The sequence below is a fragment of the Rhipicephalus microplus genome, chromosome 2, assembly GCF_043290135.1.
Source record: "Rhipicephalus microplus isolate Deutch F79 chromosome 2, USDA_Rmic, whole genome shotgun sequence".
Classification (NCBI taxonomy): domain Eukaryota; kingdom Metazoa; phylum Arthropoda; class Arachnida; order Ixodida; family Ixodidae; genus Rhipicephalus; species Rhipicephalus microplus.
The window spans coordinates 94,799,120-94,826,830 of NC_134701.1; the positions used below are offsets into that span (position 1 = coordinate 94,799,120).

Consider the following 27,711-nt stretch of genomic DNA (forward strand, 5'->3'; position numbering starts at 1 on the left):
CACCTGTAGCAGCTCGTACAGAAACTGCAAGCTGATCTGCAGGCGACAGAACCGACCCCGGATGTTTTTGCCTTGCAAGAGACGTCTACTCTCTCCACCCTCCCCAGTTACGTGGCCTACCACCAGCTTGATACGCATGTTACCCCCTGCACATCCACGCTCGTTCCCAGCAGCCTCACAGCTCTACAGCACGAATTAGAAGCTACGGGCATTCAACATACGATCGAAGAGATTCTACTACGCAAACGGACAGGAAAGTCGCTCTTCGTCCTGAATGTGTACAGTTCACCTCGTGAGAAAGCGGCAGACTTCTCTCGCCTCTTCCCTGTGACGATCGCTCTCGTCGGTGACGCGCAGCTGCTTTTGCTCGGCGACTTTAACACACGACATCCCGATTGGGGCTACACGCACACGGATCCGAAAGGCAGAAAGCTATGGTCGTAAGTACAAGACCTTCACCTTACTCTACTTAACGATCCACAGCAGACACCCACACGCATAGGCAGAAGTGTGTGTCGCGACACGTCACTGGACCTTACACTGTGCAAGAAGGTTAGGCGTGCTACTTAGAACAACACAGGCCTTTTAGTGGGCAGTGACCACAACATTCTCGCGATAATTCAAAGGCGCCTCAGCAAGAAGCCGAAACCGACAGCTAGCATTACCGATTGGCCGAAATTACACCAGTTACAAGCCTCCGACAACTTTACGGACATCAATGAATGGATTTCTTCCTTACAAGAGCACGCGTGCAAGTCACAACCCGTGAAGGGGAACCTATACCACCGACTTGCCCAACCGACTCTCGCCTTCTCCACATGTGGGACGCACACGCTGGCCTCTTGCGCAGGTTCGCCGGCAGCGTCACTACAAGAAATTACGCCGCCGCATCGAAGCGCGAAATTGAGGACCACAGCCTCGCCCTTGCGAGACAGCAGTGGGGTCAGCTGTGTGACAGTCTCAATGGGCAGATGAGCTGCAAGAGAACGTGGCACCTACTACGACACTTGCTCGATCGCTGTGCGTCCAGGTCGCCTGCGCAAAAACAGCTTCACCGGCTGGTACATCGTTACCCTGGCACCGACGCTGAGCTGCTCGAAGAGTTCGCTCATCGTTAAGTGAACCTTGCCCAGCCGAACGCGCCCCCGTACAGCTTTCCCCCATACAGCGGCAAACCGAACTCTCGACTGGACGAAGATATTACGCAGGCGGAAATCTACGCCGCAATGTTCAAGCTTCGCACAACATCAGCGTCTGGTCCTGACAGCGTAAGCAACAAGTCCCTCCGAAATCTCGACATGAAATCAGTGGCTGCACTCGCACGGTACACTAATAAGTGCTGACGCTCGGGCCACATACCACAAGAGTGGAGAAACGCGAGGCTCATATACTCCCAAACCAAGCAAGAAGATGGACATCGCCAACCTACACCCCATATCGCTCACATCTTGCATTGGCAAGCTAATAGAACTAGTTGTCCTTGCCCGATTACAGACCTACGCTGAAGAAAATGACCTTCCCCCTCCCACGATGCTCGGCTTCTGCGCCCACCTATCAACGCAAGACGCGCTAGTGCAAATACACCACGACCTTATTAATTCGCACCCCGTCAAAGGCCAGCACTTGCCTCGTGCTTGGTCTTGACCTTCATAAGGCATTCGACTCGGAGCGCGCTACGAAGCTATCGCCTCTAACCTTGCCGCCATTGACCAGGTGAACGTACGTATAACTACAAATGTGAACTTTCAAACCATACTGTTAATATATCATTAGCCGGTGGCTCCGCTTCTATACACCTCACACTCGGATACAGAGGCACCCCTCAAAAAGCAGTTTTGTCTCCATTTCTATTTAACTTTGCTATGCGCACGCTGCTTCATTCGATGGGATCCTGGGCCTTCGTCATACTATCCATGTAGACGACGTCACGCTGTGGACGACTACGGGTTCAGACGGCCAGATAAAGGAGACCCTCTTAATGTTTGGCCGATGCCGTCGTTAGGCACGCGACGCAGGCGGGACTCACGTACTCAGAGAGCAAGTCGGAGCTCTTGCTGCTTTTCCCTTCCGACCGCCGTCTGAACAAGTACCCTCCCCGAACCGCCATCCACGTCTATGTCAACGATGTAGCCGTATCGTAAGTTGACCACATGCACATTTTAGGCTTATTCATTCAATAGAATCAATCGAGCACCGTCGCACCGGAACGCCTCAATGTCGCCATCACTCAAACAACCAGCCTCATTGCTCGTGTGTCCGCTCGAAATCAAGGCATGAAAGAAAAATAGCTCCTCCACAAGAAATCACATGGCACCGCCTTCAAACTAACTCGTTTCCGTGCCCCCGGGTATACGCACACATTTACCCCGATCTGTTCAGTCCGCATTGCTCACAATGTGGCTTCGTCGCCTCCCTCTCTTTAATGCTATGGGACTGCAGCGAGGCTGCACCCCCGCCTGATCTCCTGAACACTCCCTCGTCCGAGGCGTGGTAAAGTCTACTACGTGATACAAGCTTAGAAGTACAGCTCTTTCTTCTCTTCCTAAAACAAAAGCCATGGTACCTCCAAAGCAACTCATACATGATACCCGGCTCATCATGGCCCGAAGGAGAACGCACGCGATCGCCTGATGGCTCACTTTCTGGTTGATCACCGCTCACTCGACACCTCCACTTAAGAAACCCCTCCACGGGAGACGAACTGAGAACATTCCATGAAATCGCCTCGCATTATAAATCCCATCGTAATATCTATTCAGAGGATAGCTAAACAGCTCAACAAACAAGAGGAAACGACGTGGCGAAAATTGCAATTTGGGGTGTTTTCAAATACTCACCTGTAAATGGCACCCCGAAATGTTAAATTCCAGATGCGCATGCGCACTGTATTACCATTGCAGGTCTAGTGTACATAGTCTGGACATTCCCTTCTTACTACGCTCCAAGCAGAACATAGAACCCTGGGAGGCCTTATTACCCAACCACGACGCCGAAGAACAACGTAATGTCATTGGTCTCTCCCTGCCCACTACCAAGTCCCAGAGGATTCCAGCCGTAGGCTAGGAGGATTAACGGGAGCAGAGGCGAAAACTTTCTTCGCCGTCATTCTCGACGAGCACAAATAAAGGTTACTTCTCTCTTTCTCTAGGAACATTTCTTGTGCTTGACGCCAATGTTGCAAGCATTAGTCAGCATTCCTTTGCAACCAAAATGAACAGCATGGTGTAAGCTACTATGTATTGATCGGCATAACTGACATATTCGTGACAAAATGTAATAACATAGCACTGTTTAAATACCCGTATGCAACATTTCCATGCAAAAGCATTGTCTGTAAAGTATTGAATCTCTTGTAATCATTTACTGATTTCTGATGTGTCACAGAGGAACCTATATATAATCGTGTGAACGCAATGCGGGATGATTTCGTTAAGACTAACTTCATGGTACAAGCAAGTTAGAAAAAAAAATGCAGAGAAGTTCTCAATAATGAAACAGCAGACGCGTGGCAGTGTGCCCTTTGCTACTGCAGCTTTCACTGCAGTAAAACCTTGCCTCGCAATGCTAGATGCGTTTCCCAACGCCACTACGCCAAGCATTCCAATCCCTTTAAGTGACATTGTCTAGTGCTATAACAATCGTGCGACGTATGCTTGCCCCCCCTTTCTTGAACAGGCTATTCGACACTCATTACAAGAGACATCGAAATAAGAGCTGCTACAGGGCCGAATTTTAGAGTCCCGCCTGAAGTTATGAAGGTTTGTTGCAGAGAGATGTCGTTTTGCAATAATGTGGCATTTTATTTGACATATCAAAGTAAAACATAGGCAAACGACACACAAAAGTAATGATTACTAGCAGTGTAAAAATAAGCTGCGCAATTGTTCGGACTTCAGTAAATTGCAGCACTCCTGCATCACCCATCCTGCCCAGCAGCTCGCACTGGTAGCCGCAGTCACCAGCATCTTTTTCGCAAGCATAGCAAGCTTGCAATATTTAATTTTTATTTTTTTCATTTTAGAAGTTCAGTAGTTCAGATTAGGCGATGGGTATCGTGGTTATTCTACATATGATCAATCATTTACCATGCTTATCTTGTGTGACTTCACCTTCAGTGATGCTACGTAGGTCTTTTCATCTGGAGCAATTTTTAGAGCAGCAAAAATTTCTGCTTTTGAGCATTTAAAAGCAAGTTATTTTGCATCTGCAAGCACTCTCGAGCAGCTAACCTCACATACAGCAATAAACTGGAAAAATTGCATTTACATTAAAGGTGATAAATAACTATTTTGGCACTCTTGTGGAAAGCTAGAAATATTTCAAAAACATTGCAAATCTTATGGAGCAAATCATCTCAGAAGCACATCATATTTCTGTAATAAAATAGAAAGTTGGGGGAGTTCATTTGACGACATTCTTGGTAACGTTTCAGCGCCCACGCAGTGGACGGGAGAATGAAAGGCTAGGAGACAAACAAGCGCAAACTCACAACTTAGTTTAATGAAAGAAATACATGAAATATATATTCTAGAGTAGCTTAAGAGCGCATGTGCGAATGAAAAGCAAAAGAACTATAATACACCATGACATTAATTGTTTTACATAAGTGGTATCTACAACGTGCAGCACAATGTAGAGTAGGGACGAAGGTGGACGCTGGGTTTCTGAGCGCGATGGCAATAGAGACTTCCTACGTGCATGCTTGTAACATCATGCTGTATTGTGGATATGCAGTCAACACATTGTTCCTGGTTTACTACTGCCACCGTGCATTTTCCTGTATGCGACTAGGCAGTGTCCACTAAAAAGGAACTGTCGTCCTCGGAGTATTTATCATGCATGGAATGTGCGATCCATATTTTAAGGAAGAGGCTTGAATACGACTCTTTTCTGCCAAGCCTCCGGCAGCCTGTGTTTGTTTCCGACATGCATTGGTGGTATGATATTCAGTTTAGCAAGCAGTCATACCAGTTCTGGAGAGGCTAGTCCGATTATTTGATTGTCGAGGTGGACTTTACATAACTTTGCTGCAGTCTTGTAAATTCACAGTTCTTGGAGTTGTTCTGTAGATGTCCATCAAGGAAGGGTCAGTGCCTTTCTTTAAGTGTATTGCGGAGTAAGGTATAATTATTTTGTTCATACGTCCTGGTTATTCGAAGGTATAGGTAGCTGTATGTTACTAAGCTTACCACAAAAGCTTGAAAGAAGTGCAGGAGGTCGTGTTTTCAGCCCTCTGTGCTTGTTGGCAATCCAGCTAATCATGCGAGAGATTTGGAGGCATCTGTTCTTAAGTTTCTGTAGTGGGATTGCATTGTTTCTTTTGAGTATGCTCCTAGGATTCCGATGTTTCAGACTTCCTCAACATATGCGTCTTCTTAGTTGAGGAAGTGGTCGTGATCTGGCACTACATGAAGTAATTTTTTGTTCAGTTGTGTACAGATCCGTGGGGCGACATGGATTCCTCTTGTTCACAATATTGGCGGTCCGGCTGGCTCTGTAGGTTGTAGGATGTTTTATAGTGTGTAGCAGTTCGTGGTGAACGAAACTCGCTATGCTAGCCACGTTGCGTTTTAATGTGCGCGTGGTTTGTTTGGTCATGTCAGCGCTTGTGTAACCATTTCTAGGTATGCCTGAAACAATGTACGAAAGCATTTGGTCTTGCTCGGCTTCCAATGCACAGTAATAAGATCGGCGAGTGCAACTTTCCAGCCATATTTATTGTCCTCGTACCCTCCATTCGCCAGAATAATTTCAGAGTGCCCACTTTGTTTCAAGCACATCGCAAAATGCTCTTAACATCCTTCCAAACACGGGGACTATTAAATGGCGTGCGAATGCAGCGTTTTATAGCAACTAGGTAGTGAGAAAAACAAAAAAAAGAACAGGCTCTAGGCCATGCACTTGTGTGCTCTGTTGGTAGGTGTACAACTACAGCACTGTAGTTTATCGATCATACGTGGAGCCTTATTTATGTGGCCGTGGTACTACTACATAGAAATATTACTATCACATAAACTGCGACACATCGTACTTAAAACAGAACTATCACGCGCAACCGTCTGTTTACATTTAAGAATGCTTTAAATAGCCCAGCCATTGACAATTCAAACGCATGCCTTTACGATTTCCCTGAAAATTTCATCTTTTTTACAATGTCTTTAGCAATTGTGTGGCATTGTTAGTGACCGACGGAAAGGCAGTGGTCATTTCAAATGCGAAGCATTTCTTTGATAGATATGCTCAGTCGCCGAAATTCGCCATCTATCTAGCCACCTACGACTTTTAGATCTCCTGGCCGTTTAGATAATGCTTTCAATACCAAAATTGGTATGGCATAACATGATTGTGTGATGGGGATATGTGACTAGGCATAACATGAAAATCATGACGGTATGTCATGACCACGCTCATCATGCGCTTGCGGCCGTTTCGGTAGCTCCACATATACCAAATTCGGTATCACGTGACTTGAATTGACGACGAAGGTAAATGAAGCGTGCAAACATGATAATCATGACATGCACGTCATGAAAAACATGCCTACATGCTATGCTCATAGCATGCTCGTGACCATTTCGCTAGCTCCACATATACCGAATTCCGTAGCGCGTGTCGTGAATAGCCGACGAAGGTAAATTACACGTTGAACATGATAATTATCATATGCGTATCATGTAAAGAATGACTACCTACAACGCTTATAGCATGCTTGCGGCCATTTTGCTAGCTCCATATTTACCAAATTTGGTATCACGTGACGTGAACAGATGACGAAAGTAAATGACGCGTCCTAACTGACAATCATATCAAACATGAAATGCGCCCGCGGCAGTTTTGCTAGCTCCACATATACCAAATTTGGTATCGCGTGACGTGAATAGACGGCGAGGATAAATGACCTGTCCAAACATGATAATCATGACATGAAAGTCATGTACGGCATAATTTACATCCACCTCAAAACGTGCCGATTTCAAAGTGACATATCAACCTTCCTCATTCGTGCTTCGCGTATAAGTTTCCCACTGTACGTGCATCTACAATTTGTTTTGTCCGAAAAAAAAAAAAATGCTTATATCAACCACGGCTGTGCGTTTGCACTGTCATAACATCCATCGATGAGTTATCTGTTGAACTCTAATATAGAATTTTTTACATTCTTACCAGTGCAAGGACGTTTGCATACATATGCGAAATGCAATGTAGCACAAAGCGCACAGCCACTAATCTTGTCTGATTAGATTTATCGACTGTCCTACATTTCATAGTGAATAGAATAAGACAGAAAAAAAATTTATATAAGACGAGAACAGTGGTACTGAACTAATCGAAAAGATATGCAAGCTTTCTGAAATCTTTCTATCTTTTTGTAGTGTGCAGATGACAAAGATGTAAATATGTTGTTCAGTCACGCTACAGCAGGTGGAACACAAGCTAACCACGTAAAAACAACGCTGCAAAGGCGTGATTTAGTGCGAAAGCGTGAAGAAAGTCACTCAGTGCGAGCATCCTATGAAAGGCAGAATGCGCTTTACTCACGGGTAAAACGTTGCATAGGCATCCTGCACTGATTAAGTAGAGAAGAGCGTAGATGTTACATTTTATCTGCCGACCACCAGCTGAAACCGTGCGCGACGAAGTGTCGCCGACTGCTGCCGCCTATAGCCCGATCTCACCGCGAGAAGAAAAGTGCTCCTCACCTAGTGTTTCCTGCCTGCCCAGCTATGACACGTGACGCGCTCACGTATGGTAAGCCCCGCTGGGACGTTGGTTGCGCGCCAATAAAGTATCAAGGACATCGTTGACGTACCGGGTGCCCTAGTCACGATGGGCTACTCCTTCCCATGTCTACGGCGAAGATGGGTGGCGAGCGGCGGCTCGAAAATTTGAAACTGGCTGAAGCAGATATGTCCTAAACCCTGCAACTTCAGCATTATAGCACTCATTCGCAAAGTTCTTGCAGTAGCATGTTCACATAGCAAAAGCGCGCATATTTCTCTTCATTAGTTTCTGGACCACAGAGATGTTTAGAGAGCATAAATAAAAAGGAAATACTTTTTTTGATTCAGAAGCAGTTCATGCTCCGTTTCTGCATATACAGAAATCTCAATGCTATAAATGCGTTGCAATTTCGATTACGTCCATCTTAAGCAAAAAAATGCAACTCTTGACGCGGCTCTGAAGAAGCAGCAAGTCAAACATGACAGTGCCTTCCGCAAAATGGTCATATGCAACTGTATACTGCAAAATGAAATTCAATGAAGAAATTTATTACGCACAAGGATAACATTAATCCAAAGCCCGACAGGCTCAAATGAAGCTCCAGCAGTGCTGAGCACGAGCGCGAGCAAGACCAGATCTCACAAAGACACACACAGCAAACACTTTATTGTTGCAACAGAGGACAACGCAAACAAAGGACAATGAATGCAAGCAAAAATGAGGACATGTTAGCGTGACTGGCTCCGGCTTCCCCGACGTACAGGGCTAGGACTATGCCGGCCACCGTTTTCGGATGCATCCCGGCGAGAGCGGTGCTGCAAATACACGAGATGGACAGTCAGACTTCGTCCCACAACTAAGCCACCACACACTATGACCATGTGACAACAAAAAACGCCAGTCCTGCGCAGAAAGCGCAGCACAGTCACGGCAAAAGCTAGAAGAGCGTCCTTTCAGAGCCTTTTCTGAAGGGTCATTGGGTAACTGCTGCAAGCACACTTGCTTGATGCCCACTATGGCATTAATAAAAAATTTTACGGTAATAGGCCGGCATTCGCTATGACATTTTTCGTCATTTTTTTCAGAAGCATGGTATCTGCTAAACACTTGCAAGGAATTTCGTGCCAACTGTTCGTGCAGTGGTTGACAATAATGAGGAATTATGGCTGAAGTGGGTATGTGCCACAATTAAAAGGTGAACGAAAAAGCTTTTGTAATGGTTTGGAGCATTGTATGACTCACTTGTCCCGCTATTCGCCTGGTGCGATGCCCGATTGCTCTCTTGCTGTTTTGAAACACTTCACAAGTCGTATTAACACGATTGTTTTCCCGACATCAAGCCTGTTAAAGGCAAGTTTGCCAACAAGTCCCAAGCAGCGGCATGGCTCAGTGGTAGAATACTGGAATGGCACCCAGCAATCCGGAGTTCAAGCTCCACAGTACTAGTCCTTTTTTTTTTTTTTTTTGAATTTCGTGCAATGTGGTTACGGACACCAGCGGTGGCAGACAACAACTACGGCGCTGCGCGAGACCAGAGTTGTGATCCCACAACAGCCTTCGCTGTAAAACACCAACTGTACTACATGCCAAATGAGTACATAATACACTACGGCTGCCATGAAATACACATGCAATCATCATATATTTTGGCTTCCTTCCCTCTCACCCAAGTGAATGACTGCTGCTGCTTCACGTCTTCGCCACATTAGAAACATCTTGACTGGTGAACAGTTTCTTTAATTGATATTCACTATGCAAAGCAATCCTAACAATGGCCATGCAAACAAAAGCAACAAGTCATGGTAGCTCGTGCGGCCTTGACTACAGTGCTGGGAAATCCCAGAACCTTATTGGTTAACCAACACTTTCCAGCGTTCAAGAACACACTAAAGATGTGCAAACCAATTCATAGCTCATCATATTGTATGTGCTTAGTTAAACTAGATAACCCCTCAAAAACAGTCGTATGCGCAATCGAATCCACTCAGGAGAATGCTGTACGTGGTGTGTTCCTTGACTAGATGCATGCACGAGTGAGCGTGAGAAAAGCTGGTGACTATTTGTACGGTGAAGTAGTGCACTTTAGACAGAGAAAAAGGGGCAAGAAAGACGCAACACTTGCTACATGTCAGTGTCATGTCTTTTCTGTCCCCATTCAAAGTGCTATCCTTCACCATACGGTATAATGACCTGCATTGTGTCACAGTTACAGCTCGCTTGTGTGCAGCAGTAGCAGTGAAATGTTCGAAAGAGGATATTGAAAGCCCCCTCATATTAAGAGCTCAAATGCGCGACCAACTAATTCTGCTGAACTGACAGCCGTGCTTAAAGACCACTGTCAATTCAGTTATAATCACAACCTAAATTCCTAGCTGCATGCAAAATAGCATACTTTAGAATAGGGCAGGGGTTGGAAACCTTTTAAGTGGACGACCGATTTACACATGGCACAGACACCCAGGGGGCCACAAGGCTTTCGCTTTGCCAGCAAAGCGAAAGTTCATCATTTAACGATATGTACAAAACCGTAATAAAAATCATGTTATCCCTGTCTAACATGGAGACGGGGATCTGACTTCGAGTCAGAAGATCGCACGATGTGGCCCATGGGTTACCGACACCCGCTCTAGAAGGATTACAATTCTCGACAACCACCTAAAGTGTGTCAAGAGAAGACGAAATCAACTCTACGGTGTCCCCAACTTTAAAGATGCATCAAACTAAGCCACATTCAGCAAGATTGTGCACTCAAATGCTGACATATATGAATACCAAAGAAATAAATGCAGTTAGACACTTCTGATAACAAGTAAAGCTTATCTAAACTTTCCATGCTTCCTTAGCATGGCCCAGACATAATCCCAAAACCCCCATGCAATTATGAGACGCCGTAGTGAAGAGCTCTGGAAATTTAGACCACCTGGGGTTCTTTAATGTGCGCCCAAATCTGAACACACGGGCCTACAGTGTTTTCGCCTCCATCAAAAATGCAGCCGGAATTTGATCTCGTGAACTGCAGGTAGCCTAGATATAGTCAATTAAGTGTACATAAAGGCACATAAGCATAGAGAGCGGCAGTTAAAGACTGGGAAATTCAACGGACACACTCTCTCCATCTGTGAGACCTTCCCATCCTTTTCTTGTTCTTCATTATGGTTCTCGTGAATGCCAGTTTTGCTAGCTTGCCCGAACAACAGGGTGGTTACGACTCTTGCAGTCTGATTGTGGCTACCCATGTTCGAACTTTGCCTCGCCAAGAAATTTTTGTTTGGACAAATGGAGAAAGGCCAAAGGTTAACTGGTAAAAAAGGGGGAGGGTGCTGGAGCAGATGCTTGGACAAGAGGACTCTTCTTTTCCAAGGCTGCAACTGATTTTCTTAGCAATGGTGTGTGTACGCTTTGTATCCTCTTTTGCAATCCAAACAAAGGAGGAGCGGCCAGCTACCTTGAAAAAAGACCCACCCCCTGTTAATGAAGTTCTCATCCCCGAGGTTTTGCTGCACACGGCAAGCAGCCCAACCTCCAGATAAATAGCTTCACCAACAAAGAAAAAGAGGGAGATAATTAAACACAGCTTTGGTGCACCCAGCTATTTGCACCTTCTGGCATTTGTAAGCAGCAGGGCTTGCTCAACTGAATTAAGCTTAAAGGAGCAACGACAAAATTTAAAAGGTGAGATAATAAGCGAAATAGATGTATATGGAGACATACGCAACACCTAAGAGATATCAAAGGCGAATATGGCTTAGAAAATATTTAGAACCAATTTTAAAGTGCACTCCACGCGACTGAGCGAGATGCAGAGACTCGACGCCAACATCAACACAGGGGTAATGTAAACAAACATGCATCACGAGTTTGTGTTAACTGGCAGGTAGCAAGCACGCGCCTCGCACATGCGCTACTGGCAATAGACCTCTACCGGGGTATGTCACAGCGTGACATCACCGGTGCACGTGCAAGGCGGTGGATGGCAAGACACTCCGGCCGGTGGCTGAGTGGGGTGCTGTCGCTCGGTGCTTGGGCAATTTTTTTTTCTTTTCGAAAACTTAATCTTCATCTCACAGTGGCAACATTAGCTGTGGCATGTGTCAGAGAACATCTAGGTGGGTGATGAAGCGCGTGATGAAATATTCTCCACGCTAGCTGGCTGTTTATCTACGAGAAGTGAACACACGTGGTGGCCTGTGCAAGGAACAGCGGCATCTTCTTCGAAAATGTGCAGTGTTTACTGTGGCGTGTAGTGTGCGTTGAAAGGCATCGACAATATTGGTTCATCTTTACGGACTGTGAAACATGGAATATTGTGTGTGGTGCGTGAATAATGCAATGAGTCCTGTTTGCGAAAACACTGGTATTCATTGAGGGCTAGCTTCAGTAACAGATTGTCTATAGAACTTTACGATCTGACATTGTAGTTAAGGTAAAAAACATTTGACATCTCAGCGTATGCGCGGCGCGCAGAAAAATAAAAGTGCATGATATCCTGGTGATATACGACTACGCATGAGCTATAAGCATGTTGTAGGGGTTGCCGAATCTGCATATATGCTTCACCACGGCTATAACTCGTAATATCAAATACCTGATACGTGTTAATGGAAACAGCAGAGATTTTGGTTTGCTATCTACTTTGTACTTTTACGGCTCGATCCTTATAAAGTGACAATACGTGTTAGAAGTATGTGTATCAGGCCTAAAGGAGTGATAGGTACAAAAACACGTTATAGGTGTCAAATGCTGCAAGGTAACTGTGCCAGATAATATGACATATTATTAAGATGTCGGATTTTACATCACATAAATTTTCACTGGGTTATTGAGAAACGCAGCGGCAGAACTTCACTTTGATTTTCACGAGGATATGTTAACCTCAGCCTACAAGAAGTGCTTTTTTTTCCATTCATCTCCGATGAGACTTTTTTTGGGCAATGAGTGAGAATCTTAGCTGTGACATCGCGCACAACAGCTCAAAACCATGTTGCCGCCAACGCTGTACCTCGTTTAAAACTGCATTGCACATGCCACAATGGAAATTGAGTAAGTTTACATTCATGCCTTAATAATAATGACCATGGCTTAAATAATAATGATAATTGGATGTTCATAACTATCACTCAGAGAGGCAACAGATAAAAATTAACCAGGTAAAAAGTAGGGAGTCATCCAAGAAATTAAAGCAAAATGCATATCAATGAAATACTGCAAGCAGTTCTAAAATCGAACTGGCAATTTAGTAAACCACGGTAGTCCAGGGGATAAACTACAGTTACTAACACCCAAGAACAAAAGCAAACAAAATTTTAGAAAAAGAAAAGAATCGGATTGCCGCATTTCAAGCTTGTACATTTAGCTTGAACTGAACCTAAGAAAGTGCTGCCCCGAAAAAGTACGGCGAGCTTGTTTTGAGAAAATGCAAGAAAAAAAAAAGTGCGTGTTAACCAAAATGTAGCGGAAGATGCTGAAATGTTTCCGTTAAATTTTTAGTAGCCACCAGCCTGCATGCATGCCCACTGCTGCACCATACATCATTCTGAGCAGCACAAGACTAAGAGCTGTTTCGTTTTTGCTTTTTCAGTCAATATATAGTGTGTGGTGGGGATACCAGTTGCTGTTAGCACAAAAATATCAATGTGAAATGTTGAACTAGGCAAAAAACAGTGCCAATGGCTCCAGTTCACAAGAATACCATCTTCTCCAAACATATTACCTCTAGAACCAGTGTCCTCCCCTTAACTGTAACAGAGCATAGGCTGCTTATAACTTATCTAGTTGGAGTCGTGCATATCCGCACTAACTAAATTAACATTTTTCAAAAGTTGCATGACTGCAAAAAATGACCAATATGCAGCAGTGCAATTCTGACAATTAGGCATGCAACTGGAGTGCACATTGCATCCGTTTCCATTAGCGATTGACACCTACAGAACTGCGGTGATGACATAATGCATGCAGAGAAAAAAAGTGCACCGCAGAGGTAAGATGCCGACAAAATTTTCAGACCTCCCGTTCATGTGGACTTCCTCACAGTGTGTCGCAGTGTGCAGGAACTATTCTGGAACACATGCTTTCAATTTTCCAAATGCGTGCACGATGCCAAAAACAATGGCAGCCAAAAACCACCACTAGTGTTGTACATGTACACTGTCCATTTTTATGAGCGGAAACATGCGAGTGCGCTCCCTGCGCGCTAAGGTGGCCACTTGCAGCACTTCCAAGCAACCACTACCTTTGTTTCACCTAGTAGCAAGCCTCGCCGCGGTGGTTTGGCGAGTTGGCTGCCGACTTGCAGGTCGCAGATCGACTCCTGGCTACGGCTGCTGCATTTTTGATGGAGGCGAAAATGCTGCTGGCCAGTGTGCAAAGACCCAAGTGGTCAATATTTTCGCAGCTGTCCACTACAGCGTCTCATTATCATGTGATGGCTAAGGGAAAAAAAACCAGTGATTGGTGATCACAAACAGGCTAGACTGCCACGGCCGGCTGTGTGGCGAGATGAATCTGACAGCAAGATCGCCACTTCACTGAAGGCTATTGCGTAAGAGGCCAGGCTGGCCTTTTCGCCTTCAAGAGGGAGGCGGTTACATTCTTGCTGTCCGTATCATATCACCAATTACTAGCGGTTGGTCATGAGATGGTGCGAAAAGAGGCTCACCCATGCTTGAACGCCCTGAAAGCAGCCACTGGAACGCTCTTGGGTGTTCCCTTTCATAAAGACTGACAGTGTAAATCAACGTTTTCGTAACCTAACCCGACTCAACTCTTTAAAATGTAACAAGCCAACGTTTTGTCGACATTAAACCAAACAAAAAATTTTATAGGTGATGGTCACTGCTGACAAGAGCTCGTTAGGCCTAGAATGAAGGTAGTAACTTGGCATGCTGCTGTGAGAAACTTGCATTACACAACACAGAGATTGTGTGTAGCGGAGATCGCACTCGATTCACAATTGGGAAAGCATCGTGGCAAGTATTTTGTAAAGTTCCTACAAATCATTAAGTTCGCATGCTTTTTGCTATGGCGAAAGCTGGATCAAGTCAAAGCAGAATGAATGTAGACAATCAATGTTGTACGCTTGACATCTGCACTGTCGACGGCGCTAAAGATAACTGAAAAGATCAACAGCAGGAACGTGCCTAAGCAACCGCTCTCCCTCCTCATACCATGCACTTGTGCCCGGCTTGTGCCTTGCTTTTCCAACTGTTCCCTTTTCTACCCCTAACTCCTTGTTCATATAGTCAGTGTCCTTTGCGCCTTCATAACGCCGTTGTTCTCTTCCCACTGGGTGCATTTTCGCCGAGACGTGCACCAATTCCCTCGCTTCTCTGTGAATGTTCCGGCAGCCATGTCATAATTGTTTCCTATCTGTGTAAACTGTACAATAAGCTGTAGGCATACACATGGTCTTCTATGGAAGAGTAAATCAGAAATCAGAATAAACCACATTTAGCTGGTACTGCATTGCAAGCAGTTACATTATAAATGGTCTGCGCTGTACATACACTTATTGCTTTAACTTAGCCCAGACTATGCTTCCTCTTAAAACCCGCAGACCTCAAAAATAAAATAGAAACCAAGGAGCAGTGTAGAGTAGGCTTGCATGCATCATGGCATACACGTTTGAAGATTGACAGGCATGCATTGACAATTAATAATGCTCAGACAAGAAAACACACAAGTAGCAGAAGAAGCGGTAAACCAAAGATGGCCAAGCCGCTCGTGTCAAAGCTACTGTATTCATTCTGGACAGTTCAAGGACTTTTTTATCACCGTATTTACACAAATGTAGGCCAACACATTCTCTGTCTATTTCGGTTGTAAAGTCTTTCTAAAAATTTGGGGGCTCTTAAGCTTTGACGGAGTCCTGCATAGCTAGCTTTTCTGCACAGCTTTCAAGCTTTGTCTTGAAGCCACCTTTGCACATCAGAATTTACTCGAATAAATTGCGCACTTCTTTTCGTGATTTGGGGCCCCAAGAAGGGGTGTGCAAATTACGCGGGGCTTTGGTGAGCGCATGCAAAATATCGTGCCACAGTCCTAACGTGCGCAGCATATACGAAATAAAAAGAAAAATTGCAGAATAAACGAAGTGTACTTATTTTAAAGAATGAGCACGCACTTTAACTAGTCAAATTCAATCCCATGCGGTTTATTGGGGATCACTAGCGCCCGCTGCGCCACCACCCTTCCGAAACGCATAGTCCTCAGTTCCGTTGAGCGCGTTTGAATGCCGTGTTCTCTTGGAGCTGTTGACAATGCTGAGAGAAGCTAGGTCCCACGTACCACGTGTCGTTGCGGGAAGATCTGAGCATCCAGACATAACTGAAAGGGCCTTCTTCAATGGCAGGAAACTTGAATTAGCAAGTGCGCTCTCTCCAGCTTACTCGCGAATCGATCGCACTAATCGTCGCACGTTAAAGTATGTCACCTTGAAGTGCTCTGCGGCAGCACAGCTGAGTTTTTCTTTGGCAAAATTTAGAAAAGCGAGCTGCAATTTAGCCATATATATATATAATCACTGTAGCACATCGCAAGGGAACCGTAGCAATGCGTCAGCCAGATGGCAAAAGCTGGACATTAAAGTTTGACCAAGCGTGAATTGCAACGCAGACAACGAGAACGGTTTGTGTGGGACAGGCCCTTACACGCCTTCGATGCATAAAGTTGACCGTGCCGTGACATGAGCGTGCATTCTCGCGATGCTAGAGATGGGGAGATAGAGGGAGGGAAATGCTCGAGCAGTTCCGGCGCCCCATCAAGAGGTCTGAGTGTTCAGGTACGGTACTCTAGGGACCCAAGTTCAGGGAAAGTACTCAAAAGGGACTTGCCCTGCTTGATAACTTGTCTACTTGGCGAGGCGCGCACCCGTTCGAAGCATAGGAAGGTCTGAAGTCTTCTCATGTGCGCGTCAGCAAGCAGGCATGGGCGGATCGGGAAGCGCAAAATATGCAGGAAAATATTTTTTTATTAAAGCTGTTAAAGTAATAGGGGTGTGCATATTATGTGAGGGCGCAAATCATGGGAGTAAATACGGTAGTTTCCTTCAGAGAAAATTATTTTCACGAAATGCACTCATGCCTTTTTATTTTTGTCAAGCGATTTCAGGGGTGTCGACCTACCTTCGAGTCGACTTACAATAATGTAAATACGGTAGGTTGCTCTAGGCAAGTGCATCATTGGTGCTATCTTTGACTGTCAGACTTGCGCCAAAAGAGCACGATTTACAGTAAATTTCGGGTACAAAGAAGGGATATGCTCAACTAAGCACATGTGTGTTCCCGTCCCCCCACTTTTAGTTTCGAATGATATTTTACAAGATGCTGCTCTGCTTACCTCGTGAATGGCACCGCGTAGCTTACTTCGCCCTCATCTGAAACGCGATATGGCAACAAAAACGATGCTTCAGTTTAACATGCAAAATGAGCTCGTCAGCGCAAACGAAATGCACACTTCAAGTACACAACAAAAAATGAAAGAGAAGTATGGGTAGCCAATTGTTTGCAGTCATCAAGTGCACCGCTTCATATAGACTTTCAGAGCTGATAGACACCATTTGCAATTTAGCCCCTGAATTTGAAAAATAGGCTATGCACGCACAATTTTTGCAAAAACTTTGCATACTTACATTTACAAATTGAAGGCCTTTATTCTAACCTACAGGAACACAAACTTAAAGAAAACAAGCAGCACAGAAGTGAGAAATGCATCAAACCTCACAAGAGTGAATAAACGAAGAGCTGTTAGTAAGAGAGTAGACACCACGATGAGAGCCATGCATGCATTACTTCAGTGCCCACACTAATACCCTATTAACTTTAAGTATAATAATCTGGAAAAATCGAGGATAACAGGACTTTGATGAGGAGGAGCAAAGCTGAGGAAATTGCTACGAAAAGTAGACCATCCCACCCCCCTTTTAATTCAGCAGTACTGACAAACTCTTCAGCAATAGCAGATCCTATGGCTTCCAGGATTTGAGCAACACGAAAAAAAAAAAGGGGGGGGGGAGGCACACTATTGCCAGACCGTGTGGTGCCGCGCATGCGCAATATTCGTGTTGTTTTGAAGGCAATTTTTTTCACTTTAGTTTGCTATCTTAGAAAATGGTGTAGGCCGCATGGTTGAGACGCTATTGGCGTTTTCCCACGAGGCAATGTGAACCGCTGATTGGCTAGAGCAGCGCATTCATATCTCACTGAAGAAAGTGTGCCTGGCCATTCGCTACTGTGCAGCGAGGGGGCAGTCACTCCTTTCAACGGTGCGCGCTCACCCAGTGTTTGCTCTCTGCTCCGTTCGCATCGACCGATGTCTGCTGCTGAGCCGCTCCTTGCCTTGTGCTACATTCTCTATCAATTTCTCTTCATTCCCTTTTGCACTTCTGTGCTTTTCGTCTTTGTCGTTACGCGCAAAGCCAGTAACGGAGCCAAAGACAGTGCGGAAGTCCTGTGCGCGGATGCACACTATGCGGTTTTTGCGTGCATTCAATTTCCGCTATTATGCTACAAGTGTAGACTTCGTAGACACTTGCGAGAGGTTGAACAATGTTGTCGGCTGAGAGATGATTGAGACTCCAACCAAAAGCTTTGAAGAAACCCGACGTTTCGGAACCAACTTGGTTCCTTCCTTAGGGGCGACTGCGGAGGCTAAGTAGGGGCCGCGTTTTCAAAGCACTCGCGGGTTAGCTAATGACCCCCCCCCCCCCTCTCTGTAAGTCGCCAGTGGAGAATCTGACACATTGAGTGTGGCTGGAGTAATAAATGCCCCGATTGTCTCAGATTGTTGAACTTGGACGTGCTCCAAATCCCATGATGTCGAGTGTTTCAGAGATCGCCGAGCCCGCATTTGGATGCTGTATGCCTAAATGTAAACTCTAAAAGACAACAAAAGAAGATGTAGAGGAGGCGAAAGAATATATGAGTGCGGTAAGGCGCTTCTAGCTATTCCTATGAAGCTTTCTGGAGAAAACGGAAGTGCTGAATTTGCTAAGCCCATTTTCTCGGAATGGATGTTTTCTCTAGTTGCGCTGAAGAAAGCTAAACTCAAGGACCCCTCATCAGCTATGCATAGTTTTTTTTAATTATGTTTCCGAGTGACATTACCATGGTGCAACAAGCTCCTTTTTTTTTAGATCGGTATTGTTAATTTATAATAAACCATTCAGTTTTGATAAATCTGGTAATTACTAGCTACACTAAATTCGATGTTGCATGAAAATTTTTTGGGGAAGAAATCGAAAAGAAAGCTACTCTATACTACCCTGGGATATCTATTAAAAAACCACAATGAACTTCAGCTTTCTATGTCCTGGTATTTCTCATGAGTGACTTCCTCAGGCACCCATGTCAACCACAACTCGAACTGAGAAACACAGCTACATGAAACTTTGCAGTTGCTCTAGCTTTAGTGTCGGAAACATGCACTGAAATTTTCATCCAGATATCTTGAGAGAAAAAAAATCTTAGGTCTTGAGAGAGTCGTTCAGCAGTCGAGCTATGTCCATCAGGCGAAGATATGGACTGTTCCTCAAATAAGCATTAACTGCTTCTGTAATATTTCATGTTAGTTCAAGCGTAACGCTGTCGCAAATATATACATAGCACAAGTAGGCGGCTCCCATGTTTGCGTTTACGATTTTTATGCAAAATTTTTATGCAGGATACTACAATGACTTTTCAAAATGACGAACTATTAGCAGTCCCTTGAGATTTGTTGTATTTAGATTTCGCTGTAATTAGAGGGTGTAAATGGTACATGTAAAAAATAGTTTGGAGTTGCAGAATATCTCCCGTTAAATTTTTGGAGACATGAGATGTCAAAGAGGCAGTAATGCAACACATGACCGCACACAGCATTCGTATCAACATCGGAACATCATTCGAAGACTTGCTTCGCACTCATACACAAAACAGATTCTGTTTCCTTGAAATGTGATGATATCTCTCAGCCCATTTTCAACTGCTGTGTACCACAATAGTTAACGATTTAGCCAAAGAATGGCCCTGAATGGCAAGTGCTGCTACTGAAGCTGCGTATATACTTGGTATGCTCTCGATACTACACTACCAAATTCGTACACAGTCAAGAGCAGTTCGTACCGTACGTCTATCTAAACATCACTTCTGGCACAGCTCAACCCCCTTAAAGTCTGCGATGTGGTGAACAGCATAGCCTATAGAAAGCAGGGTTATACAGTCGCTGACCGATTTAACGGACCTGGCGGGGACTGAAAAAAAGTCCGAAAGATTCGTTTCCGTCAGAAATATGAACTTTATTGCAGCAGGCAGGCTTAAAGAAGTCCATGATTCTGCATTGCCTCATGCTACCCTTGGAAGCAATTTGGTTTGCCCATATTTGCGTTAAGGTGACATCGTGTCTGTAAATGCTCAACAAAAGCGTCAACACGGTGGCGATCTCCACTGCAGACAGCTGCGGGCGATCGTCATCATCTGAACTGCTCTCCGGCTGCGGCACAACCTGGCGAAGAATTTCTTTGTCTGCGGGCTCCGCGCACAAAAATGTCATCATCCGCATGAGCGAAGTCTTTAAATATGGAGATTTAGAATAATGTTTGCAGGCGCTGCTGGTACAGAGGACGCATCATGAATTCTAGAATAGCGTTTGCTCCCCCTAAGGAAAGGTCTAGGGACATTCGCCCGGAATGCAAGGGCTTGCAGTGCACTATTCTGAAACACCCTAATGTCATTGTGGCAGGCACATTCACTCTGCTACTGCGCAGCTCCGCCTCCTCCTTGTACAGTGCGACGACGACAGTGCTGGCCACTACAGCTGACTGAAGAAGAGAAAATGGTCCCGTGCCGCGTTTTCTACAGTAGACAAGGCCTCTGAAACCTGAAATATGATGTTTGCTTTCCAATCTTAAAGACAGGAAAGCCATTTTAAAATTAAGCCACTAAGCTTAGTCAAGCTGGCAGAAAATACAACATCGCGGCGTCCATACAGGTTCGTGGCGCGGCTCAAAACAAGCGATTTAGTCCGAAAAACCCAACTTTAGAGAGCCCATTGGTCCGAAAAATCGGTCGAAAAAATGAACTAGCCCTATGGGAACCCCTACGGTGCACTTTTGAAGTACGAAATATCCAACAATTTTGAATTTTTGGAGTCCGAAAAATCGGTCGGCCACATCTAGCAGGACACTGAGTTACAATGTGCTCAACATAACCCTGGTGACAACACAATAGTTCAAACCGCATGACAGTTGTGCACTTATGTATCACACATCACAGCCTTACTTCGCAATTTGCACCTCGAAGACTACTACAGTGAAACCTCGTTAAACTGTAGTTGGGCAGAGCTTGGAAAAAGTACGCACTAAACGGTAGTACTGCTTAACCGAAATACTGTCCGATCGCTCACTTGCCCGTCAAAAAAAACTTCAGGGAGTGCGATGAAAGAACAAAAAACATGCAGTAATTTATTAACTTCGCGAGACACAGTCTTCATTTGAAGACGCGGCGGCCTAGCAGCAACGACAGCGGCCTCAAACTCACTTATGCTGTGAGCCAGCTTTTCTGCCAGCCTCCTCTTCTCGGCAAATACCCGCATGACGCTGACGCAATGCGCAGCTTCGGCCAGTCGGACCTGAATCACCCGTGTTGTCGCTTTACATGTCCTCATCACTATCATTAGGCGACACTTCAACAAGCAAGGCAACAATGGCTTCGTCGGACATGTCCGGAGATGTCTGCACATCGCTGTCTGCGTCTCTGAAGTCGGAGAAGGAAATGCCTTCCGTAACGCCCTGCCGCTCCAGCACTTCAGCTAGCAGAGTTTTGCAAGCTTCGTCTACTGTCTGAAGTCTGGTCGATGGTGTCACTGGCTTCATCTGCGTCGCCCGCACACACACTGGAGCCAGCACGCTTGAAGCAATTTTTGAACTGTCGTTGCTTCAACCTGCCGCCATGAGTATTCGAGCAGGTGAATCGCGCCAATCAGGTCGATGGAGAATAATTTGCCACATTCAATGGCGAGAAAAAATCTGTGACGCAGATTTTTCTTGTGGAGCTGTTTTACAGCTCGAATGATGCCTTGGTCTAAGGGCTGGGCAATCGCTGTTGTGTATGGTGGCAGAAATGCCAACTACACAGATGTCAGGTTGTCCAGGGCGACGTACGCCGAAGCGTTGTCTAAAATAATAACAACTCTTCTGTTCTAAGCCGCAAAACGACGATCGATGAGGCGCACGTACTCCTCAAAGTGTTTTGCCGTCATCCATGCTTTGGTGTTGCTGCGATAGATGACCCCTGATGGCAACCGGACGCCTTTGAAACATCTAGTCTTCGCCGACTTTCCAATCACGAGGAGCGGAGTATTGTCGGTTCCAGTCATGTTTACGCAAAACTCCACTGATATTCTGTCTTTTGCATGCTTGCTGTCGGTGCACGTCTTGCCTTTGAACGCGAGCGTTTTGTCTGGTAGCAGCTTAAAGAATCGCGACAATTTATGCATATTAAAGATGTCATCAGATGCGTAGTCTTCCAAGATGTTCTTCAGCTGACCATTTTGCCACTGCTCCGCACCATTCACGTCAGCAGCAGCACCTTCTCCTGAAACAGTCTTCGTGGTAATGCCGTGCCTCGTCTTAAATCTGGCCAACCAGCCATTGCTGCACACAAAGTTGTCATGGTTGAGCTGCGAGGCAAAAACCAGGACCTTCTCCACGAGCAGGGGTCCGCTGATAGGCAGACTTTTTGACAGTGCAGCTTTTAGCCACTTCACCAGCGCCTCCTCTACATCTGAGAACGCTGAACCACGTAGCCGGCACCTTTTCGCAGTTGCGGCAGCACTGCCGAGCAACTTCTCTCTGGAATTCCAAATTCCACACACCGTGGTTAACAGCAGGTCCTTTTCGCATGCCAGCGCTGATTTTTTTCATGCCACTTTCAATAGCACGAATAATGTCCAATTTCTCTTCTATTTTTAGCACTCGATGCTTTTGTCTCAGCTTCGGCATGACGGAAGTACGAAGCAGCACAAGCACACATACAGAACACGTGAAAAACGAGGCGAGAGCTGTACGGCACGGATCAACCAGAGAACACCTATGCACGGCGCCAAAGGAACAAAGAAAGCAAAGCAAGCGCACATTGTGTTTGCGTGCTTGTGCAAAGCGCCATTGCGTGGACAACACCTGAAGCCTAGCCGGCCGAGTGCTTCTTGTTGCAGAAAAATCCAAGAGATGGCGCTCACCAATACAGCCGCCATCATCATCAACACAACAAGCGAGGCATGTTTTGATCTCTGGGATCTGTCGGGGTGCCCAGTGGGGGACGACATGCCACGGCGAGTGCGCAACGAAAATTGGAAAAACTACTTAATAATCGATACGTACGCGATAAGCTGGTACGGCTTATGCGGATACAAAATGCATTACAGTTAAACCTCGTTATAACGAGATGGGCTATAGCGAAATAATGGATATAACGAGCAAATCACAATTCCCCCTAAAAGTCCCCATACAAACCAATGTATTTAAAGCCTCGTTTTAACGAGGCAAAATTTGCCTGTTATGGGATATAACGAACAAATTTTGTCAGGACGTAAAATTTTGAGCTGATGTCATGACAGTGCACAACGCGAATTTGAGACGGCGCGCAACGCGAGAACTGTATTTAGCAGTTCGAAACTTCCGCCACGCGCCCTCCAGCAACGCGCGCAAAGCAGGCGGCATGCGCTGTTTCCGGAGGAGAGGTCGCTGCACGTGCGCCGCTTGGCTACCACCGACAATGTAGCGATCATCTCGCCCTTTTCTTTTCTTTTGTGTCTTCTTTATATTCTCCTCTCCCCTTTCTCATGGCGCTGAGGCGCGCTTCCTAACCTTACATTTCCCTTCCCCTCGAGTAACCGGTACCTAGAGGGCAGCGCAAAAGAGCGCCCCTTCCTCTTCACAGTCACTTTCTCTGAAAGTGTTGTCGCTCGCCAACCTGAGCAGCGTTGCTTTTGCGTGCGTGTTTCTTCTCTTTTTCGACCACTTCCGCCTTATCTTTTATCGTGCTGCGCTCGCGATTCCAGCAACATGAATGCGCCAGGCGGGAAGCGAAAGCGCATAACGCTAGATCAGAAGGCGGCTTTGATAAGAGCCGTCGAATCGGGGATCAAGAAAGGCAACGTGGCAAGGGACTGGCGTATCGACGAGCACACTCAACCATCTTGAGCAAGCAGGAGTTCATCATCGACGCTGTTGCACGTGACGTGAAAGGAAGCGCTAAGAAGAGGAGTGCACCTGTCTTTGAAGCGGTCGAAACGGCCGTTTGTAAATGGTTCTTGAACACGCGGGCCGTGAATCTGCCGGTGAGCGGCGCCTTGCTGCAAAGACAAGCGAGAGACTTTGCCTGCATCATGGGCTATGACAACTTTGTAGCAAGTTCGGGTTGGCTCCAACGCTTCAAGGAGCGCCACAACATCGCAATCTGTCGACGAAGCAGAGGCTACCAAGTGGGCGAAAGAAAACATCGTGCGGCTGCTAGAAAAATACAGCGCGGAGGATATTTTTAACGCGGACGAAACCGCTCTCCTTTTCAAGATGTTGCCGCGCAAGACGTTAGCTTTCGAAGGCGAGCCGTGCCATGGCGGCAAACAAAGTAAGCTGCGAATCACTGCACTACTTTGTGCAAACATGACCGGCACTGAGAAGCTGCCAATTTTCGTAATTGGCAAAAGTGCATCCCCTCGCTGCTTTAAGGGGGGACGCGCCCTTTGAAAACCGAAAAATCGCGAAATAGTCGATTTTTTGAAAACCACATACTCGGGCAGTATGACTCATAAACTGCCTCGACTGTAAATATCAATGTCTAATTCATCGCGAAAGTACGTCAAATAAATTTTATAACATGCCGCGGCAGCCGGCAAGCGGCGAGCGAGCGCCAAAAATACCCCAACTTCGCGCGCTCGCCATTTCCCAACCGCTCGGCCGATCGCCGCCATCTTGATGTTGTTTTGCTCGTGAATTCTTGCGCTTTTTTGTTCCCCCACCCGCGGCAGTGGCGGTGGCGCTCCGAGGCGGGAGTCGCTCACGATTGGGGGGCTCGCGGAAGCTTTCGAATGTCCCGCTGCCTGGATGCGAAGCCGCGATTGGACAAAGCGCGCGCCTCTCGAGGGAATGGGGGAGCGCGCGGCTCCTATTGGCTGCTGCGCGCGATGACGTAGCTGCTTCTCCGGCATGCGCCGGCTCGTCGTCTGCACTGGCGCTTGCAATGCCGGCATTCTTTGTGTGCCCCGTTTGCCATCATTCTGATCGGTCATCACACGTGCTCCTCTATCTTTCACAGTCTTCACGAGACGATCTTCTACCGTCTTCATGAGACGATCTTCCGCCGTGTTCACGGGACGCGGATTGTTGCGCTGACAGTCACGATGGGCATTTCGAAGTTCAAGACTCGGCACGCGTTCGGTTCAAGAAAGCGTCAGCTGAAGCTCGTACGCATGGCGAAGCTCACCTGCACGCCCACGCGCGGCGACAGTTGCACCGATGCTTCCGCTTCATCTTTTCAAGACGATTGCGTCGACGCTTCTAGCGACGAGACTTCTACACCATTGGCACAAGGTTCCGTCGTGACGAGTGAGGGTGGTGTTTCGTGCTCAAGTGCGCCTGGTGTGTCGCGCTCGCCAATCGCATTGATTCCGGCCCCGAACAGTGAGACCGCGTCGTCGACTGTGCACATCCAAACACGTTTTCGGACGTGCGAGGAGTTGGCGACGGCGGAGAGAGAACGTGCTGCTGTGCAACGAAAGCTTGGCGCTATGCCAGCGACCGAGAGGACGTTTCAAGCGATGATGCCTGAACCCGAAGCTGCCACCGCTACGACCGAAGGCGAGAGATATTACCTCGTGCAAGGGGATGCCCTTAGCGACATGCTGTCCAAGACCCCGTGCCCGCGCTGCCTCGCGACGGGGATGAAAGTTCAAGGAGGCAACCAGCTTGGACTTGCCACGAAGCTTGAGCTGGTATGTCCACATTGTGGAATAGTTTCAAGTTCGTGGAGCTCTGCTCGTCAGAACGAGTCAAGGGCCTTCGACGTGAATATAAGAGCCATTACGGCCATGAAACAAATAGGGAAGGGACAGACAGCCCTCAACGACTTTTGGGCAACTATGAATGTTTCCCACCGTAATAAATGTTTGAAACTTTCGAAGTCAATTTTCTCAGAATGACTTTTTTGGCCAGTGAGGCTGCTTAGTCAGGTGATCTCTCTGGAACTGCTGGTCTGATTTCTATCAGGTTTTTTTTATTATGCACCTTAATAAATTGCCCAGGGCAAGACAAGCCCGCTTTTTCAATTTATTGTGTCTGTAATTTGTAATAATTAACTAAAACTTCATTGATGAGAGCCAAATTGTGAACACTAAATTCAGTGCTCTGCTAACATTTTTTGGCAAGGAAATTTAAAAAAAGGGCTCTTCTTGCCCTAAAGCACCTATCCAGGAATCATCTTAGAGAATTTCACAGTGCTAGCACATTTTTCAAATTCTCCAGACCTTGACTAAGGGACCCATGTGGACTACCCTGATAAATGGCTGTAACTTAGGAACCAGTGAACATAACTGCATGAAACTTTGTGGTTATTCAAATGGCTTTGCTATTAGTGTACCCTGAAAATTTCATTAAGATATCTCAACAAACAAAAAAGTTGCCCTTCGAAGGTAGCCTCCCCTTTTAAGGGGAAGAGGCAGCTCCCAGTCAAGTACGTAGCCAGTCGCAAAGCCTGGATGACCAGGGAGATTTTTTCAAAATGGCTTTGCAAATGGGACCAGAAGCTGGCGAAGGCGAACCGCAAGGTGTGCCTTGTTTTAAATAACTGCATTGCCTCCCATACCGCTGCCGTGCTTCAAAACATCGAGCTGCTGTTCCTTCCTGCCAACTGCACAGCAAAAATACAGCCGCTTGACCAAGGCGTGATTATGTCGCTGAAGGCAGGTTACCGCAAGCGTGCGATAGACAAGCTCCTGCTTAAGGGGAGATGCGGGTCGAAAAATCGCGTTTTTTGCGAAAATTTCCACTTTTGAGATATTGCTTCTAAAATCACTTTTGATCATTCAACTATCATTTCCCCAAAGGTCATAGCTGAATTCAAACGAGAAAGTGGTAAAAAGTCGATCTGCGCTAGTGAAGGTAGCTGCCGAAGTCGCGAATTCACGCATCCGACGGCTATTTTTGAAAATCCGCCACTCGGCAACACGATGACGTCCGCCATCGGGGTTTGTTCGGTGGTGTAGATCAAGGCTCCTTCTAGTGTACAGGCGTCCCCCTAGTTTCGTATTTTAGTGAGGAATTTCACAAAACAGTCGTTTCCAAGTCGGTTTGCAGCCAAGCTGCAGCCGCTTCGCGCATCTCTACCGGTCACATGGTACGCTACCGAGGCCGCCATTGGCTACATCTGATCGGCCTCGCTCGCTGAGCGCTTGCGACGATCGGCACTTGCCGTGCGTTTCTACGTTTTTCCGAGTTCACCATGGATAACTCGAAGAAGCGAGACTTCCGAGCACGAAAGTTTGCAAGCAAGAACAAGTACCAAGGGCGTCGACGTAAACCGAAGCGCAAAGCAGCGGTAGAAGAATGCGAGCCGCGGGCCACTAGGCCTAATCAAGGCAGCGGGGATACGGCGGCTTGCGGGAACTTTGACGAAATCGACGCCGCGATCAAGTTCATCAGCGCATCAGAAAAAAAGATTGAACAGTTCGAAAGCGAAAGAACGAAGAGTGTTTGTGGCTCTGTGAGCGGAGTATTTTGTGACATCGGCGCACTGACATCGATGGTAAGCCGTGCTGTTTGTCCAACATGCCACACCGCTGGACTCGTCGTTCGCGACACCGCAAGTAAACGTAAGGGCCTCTCTTCGTTCCTCGAGCTGCACTGTGATAACAGTGAGTGTCCTGAGTCAGTGGTTTCTGCCGCGCATAGTTCGCGGCGTGTTCTGCCGGAAAGACAGCCCACCGATGCCGGTGATGACTGGAGCTACCGAAGCGGCAGCTCGC

General features: G+C 46.4%; 1 protein-coding gene across 7 annotated transcripts in view; it reads right to left on the reverse strand.

Annotated features, from left to right (window-relative positions):
• Positions 1-8,369: 8,369 nt before the first annotated feature.
• The window catches only part of LOC119170788 (uncharacterized), a 43,338-nt gene continuing 23,996 nt past the window's right edge, over positions 8,370-27,711 (reverse strand). For 4 of the 7 annotated variants that reach the window (XM_037422045.2, XM_037422047.2, XM_037422044.2 and 1 more), the window contains one exon: positions 8,370-8,537. In XM_037422045.2, coding sequence (XP_037277942.2) covers positions 8,451-8,537 — 87 coding nt within the window. In that variant the 3' untranslated portion in view covers positions 8,370-8,450. Of the gene's footprint in view, positions 8,538-17,055; positions 17,093-27,711 lie in introns of all 7 variants that reach the window. The other 3 variants (XM_037422050.2, XM_037422048.2, XM_037422051.2) reach the window with 1 other exon arrangement.